Consider the following 13,887-nt stretch of genomic DNA (forward strand, 5'->3'; position numbering starts at 1 on the left):
GGGCTGGGAAGCAAATATAGAGGTGAAGCAATACTCAATCCAAAAGAAAACAGAATGGTGCAAAATGTGTGAACACGTTATATGAGCAGAGCTCCTTCCTTTTTAAATGTAAATGAACCCAGAAGATAAAGCTATTTACGGCACATGTGTGCTCTAATCCGGGCATGGGAAGGGGGGCTCGCAACCTTGGGACGCCTGTAGGCCGCATTTCAGAGCATTCCAGACACACAGCCCGCGGGCAGCATGCAAATAAGCAGGCTGCGTGTTTTGAGACCCCTGCTTTGGAATAACACCTGTACAAGGGAGGGAATTTGTTTTCTCAGCCACAGGTTTGGGCGATACGGCTAAAAAAAAGGAACTAAATTCAAGAACCTTTGGGCCCTAGCTTTCTGGCAGTGCCCGTGCGCTGCCAGAAAGCTAGGGCCCAGTGCCAGTGCGCTGTGACAGGTGCGGTTGCGAACCGATTTTAGATAATCGTGGTCTTCCGATGACTAGGGAGATTTTGGAAACTTGTTATTTCCAAGCACAAACATAGATGCGTTAATGCCCCTCTAATTGCATTGTACGAGAAGGAGATGGCTTTTTCTTTTGCGTGTTTGTGACAGATGACTGTGTTTTTCATGTACTGATTCCAAGTCGTTATGGGTTTCTTTAAAATAAATCGGTCAAAAGTCGGCACTCCGTCTGTGCACCACCCCATCTTCTTGTGCCTCCTTTCTTTTTTTTTGCACAGTTCACTCTTTGTAATCAGGTACAACCGATTCGCCCGACTCTTCGCCGTGCATCTTCTTAAAGGGACAATGAAGGCAATTTCGGACATCGTTTTGGCGATTGAACTGGGTTTCAATCATGTCTCAAACCACGTTGCCCAAATTTCAGCCGAAACCAGCGCTTGTGTGCCGCACAAATCAATTAAACAGTCGCGGTAATGATCATACCGGGATCGACTGGGGCGACGCCCCGGTAGTTGCGGGAGACACCAGGAGAAGCGGAGCTCACGTGACCGATGCAGGGCCAAGAAGCGCGACGTCACAAGAGATGCGTCAGCGATTTGTCGAAATGAAAGACGTGCCCTCGATCACGTTTTGTGTCGCGATTTTTAGAAAAACTGTTCTAATTTCCGCTTTAATAACCATGAAAAGTGTAAATTGGACTGGAAATGATTATTAAACTGTAAATAAAGCAGCATAATAGTTTTTTTTATTTGCTACGCTGGATGCGAAACGGCAACGAGCAACTATGGGCTCTTCGGCATGCGGGCCGCTTGTTACCGGCTGGGCTTCCGTTCCGTTTGTGTGGGGTCACTGAACGGAAGCTCGAACTCGCTCTTGAGAGCGGCATTGCCATCCATGTTGACAGATTCGACGAAATGACAGCGCCGTACGTAACACACAAATGTGTTACGTACGGCGCATTAACACACAAATGTGTGTTAACGTATCAAAAAGCAAAGTCATGACATTCTCGACCAAGAGAAGCAATATTACTTTTGATTATACACTCGCCAACACAAATCTTGAAAGGGTAACAAAGTATAAGTACCTTGGCATTATCTTAACTGAAAAACTGGATTGGAAAAACTGGACATAGACTTTATTGTTGGTAGGGCTAACCAATCGTTGGGATACTTGAAAAGACACCTGTACTTAGCTCCTTCAGAAGTCCACATCCTTGCATACACATCATTTGTTCGTTCTAAAGTTGAATATGCTAGTGTGATTTGGAACCCATGGCAAATAAATCTTACACAGAAGTAGAGTCCGTACAAAACAAAGCTGTGCGTTTTATTTATAAAGACTATTCACACTCGTCCAGTGTAACTGCCCTGAAATCGAGAGCAGGCTTGCAATCACTGAGTAGCAGACGTAAACAGGCGAGGCTTTCATTTTTACATAAAATCTACTACTTCAACCAGGAACTCAGGAAACTACTTTTGCTCCCTCCGTACCATATTTCTCCTAGGATTGATCATCCCTTCAAGATAAGATTATCCCCTAGTCGCACCAAACAATATTCGGAATCGCCTTTGCAATTAGCCATTAAAGACTGGAACAGTCTACCTGAATCCGTTGCGGGTCTAGTGGACGTCGACTCTTTTCAGAGACTCCCGTGAAACTTTGTTCAGTGACTAACTTTTTTTCTTTTTTTGCGTACTGTGCGTGTACACTACCTGCATGTTTTACCTTTATTGGTATATACGCTTGTGTTACCACTGACTGTCGTCTGCTTGGTTAGTTAAAGCATACTGTATTCTTTTAAGTATGTGCTGATGTTTTGTCTTTCTCTCATTCGCATGTATTTTGTATTAGAATATAGTCACCTTGTCTCCTCCCCCCTCATGCAATGCCTTCGGGCGATTTGACGTCAATAAATGAAATGAAATGAAGTAACCCACTGCCGTAACCAGAGTCTCGATCTCCTAAATACTACCGATACCGACTATTCACACTTGACGTCCCTCCCTACGTCACCTCAGTTTTCGGTGGCCCAGAAACGAGAATGGAGATTGTTCAGTTTCGGTTTCTTTACTTCTTTCGTAGGCACAGAAATGCGCGTCACATATGTCTACAAAAAAATTAGGCAGCATGCTATGTTCCGAAGAAGCATAAAAACTCCATTTAAAAAAAATTAAATAAAATTGTCTTCATTGTCCCTTTAAATTTGCTCGTTCCTTGGTGCCGAGGGAGTGATCAGTCGTCGTCTTCCAAGAGTTCAGACTCCTGAGAAGTCGTACAGCTGCTCTTGTCACTGAAAGGAAGGGTCTTTATCGAGCCACTTTTAGGTTTGCTTGTGGTCGCTCCTGTGGCGTGAGCACCTGTCCCCTGGCTATCTCTGGGCCACTCGACCTTTCGCGCTCTGCGCGTGTGTGCGTGCACACTCCGATAAAGCTCTCATGTGCGACGTGCCGCGCCGTAAAGGAGATTATGGCCTCTAATAAGGACTGCACGCGGACTTATGGGTGTGGTTTCCACGGGGTTGTTAGTCTTCCTGTTGACGTCGTGGGGGTGATTTCTGGGCTTGGGGGCATGGGCAAAGCCACGATTTGAGTTTGAATGGCTCATAGGTGTATGGGGCTGTCACTGGCATGCTTAGTCTGTTTATATTGGCGACTGCGTGGATGGCATTTACAGCCATCTCATATTTTCGGGTTTAAAAATATGTTGTATGAAAGTGTTCCCGCAAATATGTCTCCCCGTGGTGACGAATACGGAGCAATCGCGAAATTTAGTGCTCTCCAAATGTTCGTAAAATCTGCACTCTGCTGAAATCGCGAAATATTCAGCCTGCAAAAATAAAGTTTACAGTATCCCTGTTTTGTTAACGATTCCGATTTGTTTGTATCGTCCAGCATCATGCTCTTACATATTTTAAGCATTTTACTACTACTACTCTTGGTTTGTGACAGGTAGTTGGTAATGAACACTGCTCAGCGTTTGATGAGTTCATTTGTAGTTGAATCACGCGTTGCCTCACTACCGTTGTAGTAACCTTCTGTCTAACAATCTTGGGTATCGGCACTATTTTGACCTGGAACGGTCGTGACAATGCTGGGAATGGTTTTTATTGCTCAAACTACCTAGTCATCACTCCTTTCGACAGAACTCAATTGCATAGGCTTTGCCGGAAAAGACTCAATATAGCTTCAAGCATGGCCAATTTTTGGCCTGTAGCGCAGCGAATGTAAATTATGCGGAGATGTCTTGGCGTCTCTGGCATGTAATCATCCTCCCCTCCTTTTTTCTTCTTCTCTCTATTGCAGCGCGGTTCAGACGAGCTGCTGACGCAGAACAGCGCTGTGAGCAATGGCTCCATTATGAGTCCGCAGAACAATCACAGCGACAACAACAATGACGCCAAGAAGGTGAGAAGAATGACACTCGGTTTGGCACGCCCCTCTCATTACCACTTGGCAGAGAAAGACGCTCGCCCCTAAACTGACAGTGCGGTGGAAGCTACGTGCACGTTGGACCGTTTGTACATCCATCTTTTGCATATGGTCACGCTCCCGCCCATGCCCACGTGCCGAGAGCGAGGTCATGTGATGAAAGAAAGGAGGTTGATTGGTCCAGTGGGCGCGTAGCTCTTAGCACAGTGTCGGCTTAGGTATGAGCAGAGCATAGGCAGGAAGCCAATGCTGGTTATGCATGTTTTCGGAGTGGGGCAGTGGGACTTGTGTTTATTATCTGGTGAATGGATCTTGACAGGCTAGAATGGGAGGTTAGAGGTCCCGTTTCTCCACTGGCAAATTCGGGACAGATTTGGCACTTGCCGCATACGCGACGAGGAAGGAATGTTGTGCTTTGTACGGGTGCAGGTTAAACTGGACACCAACAGCAAATCCGGCCTGGGCAAGCCGTCGCGGGTGGTCCACATCCGCAACATTCCCAACGACGCTACAGACACGGACATCGTCCACCTGGGCATTCCTTTCGGCAAGGTGACCAACGTGTTGCAGCTCAAGGGCAAGAATCAGGTGCGTCCCTCCCTTCCTTTTGTGACGTTAAAGGAGAAGATCGGCTCGGCTAGAGCCTGTTCCGACGTGAGATCTGCACTAGAAATTGTGCCTCCAGCGCAAGCTTCCTACCTTCGATTGCTCTTTGTTGTACGTGCTGCGGAAGCACGGTGCTGGAGGCAAAGCTTCTTCTGGAGATCTTGCGTTCCAGCAGACTATGACGTATAACAGCATTGCTATACTTCATTTCGCCTTAAGCTGACGGCAAGGTGGAAGCGGCGAACCAATCGGCCGCCTCACATTTTTCTTCACCTGGTCCCTCTCTCTGCTTGTGGGTGCAGACCAAAGTGGGATAATGTGGCAAAAGAGGGTCGTATGCATGGTTCAATGAGCATGTAGCTTTCACTGCACTGTCAGCTTAGGGATGAACGAAGTACAATAGTGCACAGCGGCTCCTTCCAAACTCGTGCTCCACAGCGAGCCTCGTGTCACCTAGCTACTCTTAAGAATCGCCACCTATTGGTAGTCCGACGACCAAACGGTTGACCGGTCGGCTAGCTCTGCTAATGACACTTCACAAACTATGGAGAGAGTGAAAGAGAGAGGGAGGCATAGTTCTTTTCTGCATTTTTATAAAGTAGTAAGTCGGCTGGTTGAGCAAAGAGACAAAGTAAATGGAGGACGCTGTCGTGTGGCGCATTATGTGTCGAGAGACATCATACTGCTTGGGCCGCGGGGACGGCGATGCTCACGTCTGCTCACGTCGGGAACGAAAGAATGAAGAGGCTTGACGATGGCGTTATGTACTTCATCATTTATAAATTTCATTATTCTCTTCTCTTCACTGCGATTCTGCACTTCCTTGCCTCAACAAGATGTGCGGATGCAAATTTCTGGGTCGTAGCTGCAGTTTGTTGCTGGCTTGAAACGTGCACCATTCTTTCGTGGACACCCCACGGAGTTTAGCAGTCTGCCGGAGCGGGTCGATGACAAGTCGGACGTACGCAGGCGTTCCTCGAGATGTCCGACGAGGCTTCGGCCGTGTCCATGGTGGACTACTTCACAAAGGCGTCTCCGACCGTCCGAGGTCGCGTGGTCTACGTCCAGTTTTCCAACCACCGGGAGCTCAAGACTGAGGGCATGCATGGCAATTTGGTGAGTGGCAGCGTTGGTGCTTCTTTTTTTAATTTTTTGTGCCCTTCCTATTTTTTTTTTTTTTTTTTTATTTGGAGAGGTAACATTACCTTGGTGAGATGGGCGTTTTGTGGAATGTGTCGTCTTTTTTGCCTATGCATGGGCAAAAAAGATGGCTTTGTGCTTTCGGGGTTTGTCGATATATAGTGAAAACGCAGAGCCCTATCCGTACACTTGGCGATTCTGTAGCTGTGACCTTGCTTTCCTCCTTGGAATGCAAGAATGAAAATTTAAATCGTTCGTTTACAAAGTGTTTGCGCCTGCAGTGATGGGACGCGTCTTTCGGGGTGGGCGTCAGGTTGCACAAGCGAACCAGGGAGAGTCTCCGGGCGGCTCGAACACGGTCCTTCGGGTGGTGGTGGACAACCAGATCTATCCCGTGTCTCTGGACCTGCTGCACGGCATCTTCAGTCGGGCGGGAAAAGTCCTCAAGATCGTCACCTTCACCAAAAGCAGTAGGTCACCCATAAATACTAACCCATGTTGAAATTTCTGTTGGGACTTTAGTGTTTGACTGGCTGTTCAATAAGTTCTTTTGTGGGTGTCCCCCCCCCCCCCCAGATTAAAGCTTTCACCCGTCTCTCCGCTCCTTTTTCAGACACATTCCAGGCCTTGATTCAGTTCAGCGACGTGATGGGAGCCCAGGCGGCCAAGCTGGTGAGTTTTAAGTCTTTATCGTGTGTTCTCCGATGTCATTTGTGGTGTCGCGGGTTTGTGTGCTCACATCTTTCGTGTGAGCAAAAAATCTGCACAAAGTGTTTGTTCAAGGGAGCATGATTACACCGGATTCCCTACGCGTGAAACGTCGCGCTTTGTGTCGACGGTGAAATTATCTCCGCCTCGTTGTTTGTTACGCTTTCTTCGTGAACTGCACCACATGTCCTGCCTTGGAGCAAAAGTAGATGCAAAGGTCAATTCATAAGCCACGAGCAGGTTGTCCGTTGTACTTTACGGAATTAGAGCAATGTACAGCTTGAGCTGACGGTGTTCCGGCTTGGAAATGCGATTTGCACCGGGATCAAACCTCATTGTGTCACCATATGGTGGCCTCTTTACATAAATGGCGGCGTTTGGCGGTAGACTAAACATGCGTGCGTCATTTGCAAGAGTCTCATTCTATATATGGGACTTCATAGTGAATACAGCGGTCGCGAGGGATCCAGAAGTCTGTTACCGGTGCCGTTTGATAGGGGGCATTAGCCGAAGCTACGAGCACAAGTACGCCGCCCCAAACGACGCTTGCACCGCACGAGCACGCGTGCTCGGCGAGGACTCCGAAACTCCGGAGCTCGCGCTCATGGCTTCTGCCACACCCGTGCTCGGAACGAAACATGGTATCAGGTCGCCGGACGCTGAGAGGGTCCCGTTTCGTCGGCCGCGCGCAGGCGCTGGACGGACAGAGCATCTACAACGCCTGCTGCACGCTGCGCATCGAGTACTCGAAGCTGACCAACCTGAATGTCAAGTACAACAACGACAAGAGCCGGGACTTCACCAACCCCACCCTGCCCACGGGGGACCCCACGCTGGACAACCTCGGCCTCGCAGGTCAGCTCGCGAACCAACCCTCCCCGTGCCGAGGCAACGTCTCCTAAACAACAAGAGCCTTGGCGCCGAATTTTTCGTGTCGCCTAAGGACGTCGGACGCAGATCTGACATGAATGCCGCGCTCAGTCGAGACGCAAGCTTAGCCGGGGCGAACGCAATCCGTGTCTCGCCGTCGGCCTTCTTTACACGGCGCGGAAACTTCGGCTCTATGACGTTGTCATCTAGAAGACGTTGGTTCGGGTACAACGCCTAGAGCATGTCTCCGATGGGTGCTTTCACCGCGTCCTCGTTTGGAGCTTTGACGTTTCCCGGAAACTTTAGCAGTCAGTGGGTTGGGGATGATGCGATGGACCGGGACGTTTGCCCTCGCTCGTTACTTTTGCGAGAATTTCCAAGACCGGCCGCCAGGATCCTCGATGTTCGACGGCGCGGCACGCCGACGGCCCCCGCGACATTGGTTGTTGCTGCTTCGGGACCGCTTTTGGTAAATGGGACGGTAAATGCGGCAGTCGTAAAATGAGTTTCGTGCACTGTTCTCCGGGGAAAGCGCACGGATCGCTCCCTGGCAACCCTCTAGCCAGGTAGTTTTTGCGAACGTGCAACGGTTTGCTTGGGCTTCTCTCTGGTAAACTGTCGAGCGTTTGGATGAATGGTCAGTTTTCGAGGCGCGCGCAAGATCAGTTTTATTTACTGAGGCGTCCGAAGTGCGTCGGCCATTTCGGTGGATCGTGGGTGTGGGCGGCGTGTGCAGTCGGCGGGAGATCGGGTTTGAAAAAAAAGACGGTTGTTCGAGTGCATTGTCAATCTTTGTTTTGCAGGATTTATTTTGTGCGTTTGTTTTTTTGCCTCCACTGCTGCAGTGGTGATAGTGTAAATGTTTTGCAATAGTGTGCAGAATTCCAAATTATTGTCCTTTATTTAGAACAATTTCTTAGCAGTCTTGCTTTTTTTACATTAAAACCATGTTAGTTTCAGAATGTGTTTCCAAGATGTAGTTGGTCAGAAAGGGATGAGCATTGTAGGCTCTTTGAGACGGGCATGGACAAGGCCTTCACGGTCTATTTAGTCACATTGGAGAAAGTGTGCACAACGATTTTACAGTGTCATTGAAAACATTCATTCGAGCATGTCAAACTAAGAGGGACATTACCCACAGCCCTACTTGTAACAGTAATCTTTGGTTGGAATGTCTAGAATTTAATTTCGTTTATTCCTCATTAAATGTAGTGAAGGATTGTATTCACAGTTCTTTCTCGCGTGTGTGACGAATTTTTTAAGCTTCTGCAGTGAGTCTCATTGACTTAGAACAAATTTATTGTATTTCATGTGAATTTTTTTGGTGCCTCTGTTCCAATGTGTAACTGTTTTGTAAAGGAAGCCTGCAGTCCTCAAACCACCCCCCATTCTTGTCCTAGCTGAAATATTTGTTTCGGTACATCTTTGGTGTAACTCGGAAGGAGGCTGAGGAAAACGAGGTCTAACGGTCGAATCGCAATGCTTGCTTTTGTCCCGGCGTTTCTCTCATCGTCCCACGAAATCTCCAAACTCTGACTAAAGCTAACGTTAGGCTGTGAATGAAATGTGATTGTTAGCTGTTTTGGAAGGATTCGATAGGAGGACTTAGTCTGCGTCGGACACGTCGGCACTCCAGTCCCCAGTGAGGGCACCAGCTGTCGACATTTTCCACCTTGCCTCGATTGTAATCCTAGCGAAAGAAGCGCTTTCAAAGTTTCAGATCTGATTCGTCAAACGGAAAAAATCTCTTGGAATTCCAATCCATACTTTTTAGGCAGGCCATGAGTCGATACGAGCCGTTGCGACTTACAAAATCACGAATAAAAACGGTGATAACCGGACAAGAGTTCATGAGCTGTTACGTAAGGTGGAATGAGAAGTAGACGCCATTCGAACATGGTCAAGTCCTTTGCTCGTCGTTATCCTTGAGAATGCGATGACGTTATTGTGTTTGCCATCTTGAGGCGTAGGTATTCCCCTCTTTGACACAGTCGATCTTGATAGTCCCCATTGGGGCGGGTAGTCCCATGTGTGTTTATGTTTGGGTTTGCACAAGCAAAGCCCCGAGTGGCGGGGAACAGAGACCGCCCCAAGTTGGTAACCCCGGCGCCCTGTCTGTCGCTGTTGTGTTGGTCCCAAAGGTTCGTTGGGTATTCTGGCGTCCCCGTTTGCTGCCGGCCCGGGCCTAGGCTCCCCACTAACCGCTGCCTATGCTGCCAGCGCAACAGCAGGTAGGGCCCCTCCCCGACCCACCCACACCCCCCTATCCTCCCTGCGTACCTCCTCCTCCTCTGCAGTGCAGCCACACGAGCCTCTTTTGCCGCCCGCGGATTTCCTCCGTGCCTTCGGCTTGGGGACTCCACAGAAAGCGACCCTTGAACACCGCCCTAGAGTTCTTCGCCTGTCAGTTTGAGTCTCTCAATGCAAGACCACCTGCGTAACCTTTGTGGAACTTGTAAAGTTACACAAAGGGGTCTGCATGAGCTTTCGGAGGTAACTTGGTACCTTGCAAGCCACAGCACTGGCTTCAGACATTCATATTGCTCAGTTACTGCCATGTGGTAAATGCAGAATCAAATGTTGGTCAAGCCATTCTCATTTTTTTTGGAGTTGTGAGAGTTTGTTTGGGCTCTTGACAAGCTTTTAACGTTGTCACGACGGCAGTTCTTCAGAGCTTGCAGCTTCTGTGTGAGGGACTCTTAAGAGCCCTTGTGTTTCCTTCAGGGAGAAATCTTAACTAGAGCAAGCTGGTGGAGTCTTCATATCGAACACACGAAGGGACCGTGAACCTACCTAACTGATTGTTGGCATCTCTTTTTTTTTATCATTTACTTTATTGTTTATTTTCCACGCTCCCCTTTCCTCGACGCTTTGCCCCCCGTCGCCCGTCAGCTTTCGCGCCGTCGACGCCAGTGTTGTTGAGCGGTCGATGCGATCGTTCCTTTCTGTGTGCCGCGGTCGGAAGTCGGTGCGATTGCGTGCGTGCAAGTGTGTGTGCGTGTGTTTGTGCGAGACAACATAAAGAAAGAGTTGTATCTGTCCTGTTTCTCTCCCTTCTTCGACATTCGCCTCAAAAGGAGATCAATTTGAGAAAAAGCAGGGTATGTGGTTGGCGTTGCGTTTGCCGACTTTGTTGGCCGTATAGTTTCTCCCCTTCCTAGACAAGTGCCCTCGTCGCGTAGAAGTAGTGGTCTCGAATTCCCCCTCCCTAGACACTTTCCCCTTCTCCCATTGGTCGCACGTGCATGCCCGCCTTTTTCGTACGTCTTCGCTTTGCTCCCGGCTCGCTCCGTAATGCTTGCCTCTCCGGATGTCAACCAGACCGTTCTCGTGAGCCGAACTGCACCGCACTCTTTTGTATCTTTAGTGCAAGATGTATTCTTTTGTAGCTGTAGTACAGTTTTGAGTAGAGACGGGTTTGTAGTTTTGTGCGCGTCTTGCATGCAATGGTGCGAGTCTTTCGGCAGCCCGGGGGCAATGTGGCGTGACCAAACGTGCCGAAGCTCGAGGTCAAAGCATTCGTTTCGTCCGAAGCCAGTATTCCTCTAAGGCCTCGTCGTCCCGAAATTCATTTTTAGTTTCGGGACGACGCACATTTGAGAGAGAAGCTCTCGACAGTGTAAGTTACGCTCTTTGCGATTCATTCTTAAAAGGTACAGGTGCAATGAAAGTCAGTTCTGTGCCACATCCTAGAGGATGTGCCGCGCTACGTCGTTAGTGTGAACGTCACGCCTGCGCTCGCCAACTTCCACTGCTTGAGGCTTGTTCACACATTTGCACTTGCTCGCGATCGAGTTCTTTGTGACTCTTTCAGCGAGAGAGCAAGCTGGCGCCGTCTGTAAGGTGGCCCTCAAACAAAATTTCACTAGTGTGAAGGTTTTGCAGTATTTGCCAGGTCAAATGTGAGAAATGGTCGTTTATAATACTGTTGTAAGATTTTCCAGCCAACAAAGAAAGAATGATGCACCAGAAAAGGAAAGGCCAACGTACGGAAATCCCTAATGTACCAGGGCCACCCAATAGGGAGCGCCGCCTGTTCACTCGTCGTAAGAGGTCGCAAAAACTCTATTCGCAGCAGTCTCAGGTGTGTGAACCAGCCTTTAGGTTAGGGCTTTAAACGAGCACTTTTTGCCGCACTCAGAGGCACTTAAGTTGTTTAGACAGTCCCCGCACTGTCCCCGGCTCGCCGCGTATTGCACGTCGCGCGGAGCGCATGCTTCGTTGAGTAGATCGTTGCCCCCCTCCCGAGTCGAATGGGTAGCTCGAACGTGGCGGACTGGGCGCATCCCAACAGAGGCTGCCTGCCCGTGGCCTCTGGGCCCCGGCGTCTTTGCAGGCCTTCCGCTGGGCGGCTTTGCCCTGTCGCCCTCGAATCCGTCTGCGGCTACGGCCCTGGGAATGGCCGGCATCCGGCTTCCCGGCCAGGGCACCGCGAGCTGCGTGCTCCTGGTGTCTAACCTGAACGAGCAGGTAAGTCCCTTCCGGCTCCCCCCTGTGCGTGCGCAGTCCCGCGCGTGCTTGCATGCGGAGGAGACGGCTTTATGGCGGGGTAGCGACGGCGGCGTCAACGACATATTTTCGGCAGGAATTTCTAGTGGTCCGTACCCTTTACGTTTAGACCGGGATCGTCGGTTCTGACCGGCAAGTTAGACGTCTGTAAGAAGCACAGTGGGGGCTTGAACTCAAATCGACTCCGTCAAGGTGGACAGTCTGATGCCACTCGTATCTCCATCGACGAACGTAGCATTAATCCATATATGCTTTAATTAAATTACTCTACTATGGCAATTGTAGTAAATGTTCGCCCAGTCACAGAAGGCCAGCCAAAGGTATGCTTTTAGTTGCTGCCGGTCACCAATAGAACCCGTCTTCAAACATGTGTTCAGACTTGAGCCTCCCCTTGGATTTCTGCTGTTGGTGGGCTTTTCTTGCAGACGTGCCCACCTCTGCCATTCGCTCGAGAAGTAGCACCCGATTGGAACCAGAGACAACTTTGCACCTGACAATGCCGTCGCTACCTCGAACCAACGCTGTCCTTTCTTCTTTTTTTTTTCTTTTCCTTTCTCGTTGGGTGTGTTCCGTGCTGTCTGTCGTTTGTGCTCTTGTCTTCCGTATCTCCGGTTGTGGTGGGGTCGTCGGCATGCAGTTGTCGTTCCGCTCTTGATAACTGCACTCTCGGAAAAGGTTTGGTTTGCGGTTTATTCAGATTGCATGCTCAAAGTTGTCTTCCTGGTGGTAGGGCATGATGCCACTTGCTCTCTGTTTATATATATATATTTATTTTTTTTTGGCATCGCTGCTTGCTTGGGTTCCATTGCCAAAGTGCTACTCTCCCAAGCTCTTAGTGCTTTACTCAGCGTTTGGTAGGTTGCAGCTCCCTTCATTTGGCATATTTAAGAGTATAGTTTGTTTAGCAGACTAATATTGGGACAAACACCCGTCTGACTTTTCGGCATAACTTCATTTTCGAGATGTGGATAAGGGTCGGGTTGAAGTCGGCTAGAAGGGGCTGTGGGAGTCTTTTGTTTTTTCTGCGGGAGGTTAATTGCCACAGAGCCACCAGCATTTCGTTTTGTTTCAGGGACGAGTAAGTAGGTTGCCTCCAAAATAATCCGGAAGAGTACACACTTAATTGGTAAAAAGTTAAATCTTGGGAACACAAGGCATGGCACGAGCAATTCCACTTTGGTCTCTATGGTTTCTGCACGTTTAAAGTAAGATATTTTATTTCCATATGTTTGCTGGGTGCAGTAGTTTGCTGTTGTCGACCTTGCTCGCCTCATTTTGTTTCTTGACCCTCCTGTTTGTCTCTCCCGATTTTGCATCCATTGTTGCCCTAAACCAAAGTTCCTTCAGGCATCTCCGTGCCTCGGCCTCTTTCTGTCCCTTTCTCACGTTCCCTCTCTCCCATCTTCTTGTGCCTACGGAAATTTCACCTGAAATTTGTTGGTCATTCTTTCTTAATTTAGTGTCTCTTTCTTTCTCTCTATCTCTATCTTCTCCTTGCTGTCACCAAAGCGTCGATCCTGTGGCATCCCTCGCTTTTTTTCTTCTCACTTTTTGCGTGTTGTTTCTGTTGCGTCACATTCTGCTCTTCCGTTTTTTAAGGGTCATGGGGGGGGATCAGTGTTCCTTATGCTCTTCCCGTTTCTTTTCATATTCCTCGTCAAGTCTTACTTGACCAGTTGCACTGTGTTTGTTTGATGCTTTACCAACAACTAACTTGCTTTTTTTTTTTTTGAGTTGTTGAGGAGATTTGTTAGTGATGTGGAGCAAAGCTGGCTTGCTCGTCTCTATTTTTCGTAGATCTGTCTTTTTGTTTGGCTATCAGAGAGAAGCAAAAAAAAAAAAAAAGGAAAAAAAAAAAAAGAAAGTTTAGGGCTTTTTAGAGAATCACATGCTCATTGTTCTTAAAACACTTATCTCATCATCTGCGGCCCAGTTTACATTTTGTTTTTCTGCTCTCTTTTCTGCCGCCACTAACATTGCAAGCCAACTCTGCTTCTGCCAGTGCACAAGATTGCTCTTTTTTTTTTTCCTCTGCTGTTTGTCATATTTTTTCTCAAAGTTTTGTTATTTCTTTTTCTGACTTTTATTCTCTTTGAGTTGCTGACTTGTGTTCCTCTCTCCCTTTTTTTATCTTTTTTACTTGTTCCCAAGCATGCCGGCACACATTT

At 48.5% G+C, this 13,887-nt stretch overlaps 1 protein-coding gene across 16 annotated transcripts in view; it reads left to right on the plus strand.

The window, feature by feature from the left end:
- LOC8051130 (polypyrimidine tract-binding protein 1) overlaps positions 1-13,887 on the plus strand; it is a 126,114-nt gene that overhangs the window by 93,915 nt on the left and 18,312 nt on the right. For 9 of the 16 annotated variants that reach the window (XM_029992111.4, XM_029992108.4, XM_029992112.4 and 6 more), the window contains 8 exons: positions 3,761-3,862; positions 4,316-4,474; positions 5,462-5,608; positions 5,946-6,102; positions 6,246-6,304; positions 7,033-7,195; positions 9,352-9,441; positions 11,547-11,680. In XM_029992111.4, the coding sequence (XP_029847971.1) occupies positions 3,761-3,862; positions 4,316-4,474; positions 5,462-5,608; positions 5,946-6,102; positions 6,246-6,304; positions 7,033-7,195; positions 9,352-9,441; positions 11,547-11,680 (1,011 nt within the window). The remainder of the gene's footprint in view (positions 1-3,760; positions 3,863-4,315; positions 4,475-5,461; positions 5,609-5,945; positions 6,103-6,245; positions 6,305-7,032; positions 7,196-9,351; positions 9,442-11,546; positions 11,681-13,887) is intronic. The other 7 variants (XM_029992117.4, XM_040499972.2, XM_040499971.2 and 4 more) reach the window with 1 other exon arrangement.

This window comes from Ixodes scapularis, unplaced genomic scaffold, assembly GCF_016920785.2.
Source record: "Ixodes scapularis isolate PalLabHiFi unplaced genomic scaffold, ASM1692078v2 PGA_scaffold12__126_contigs__length_90152505, whole genome shotgun sequence".
Taxonomy (NCBI): Eukaryota; Metazoa; Arthropoda; class Arachnida; order Ixodida; family Ixodidae; genus Ixodes; species Ixodes scapularis.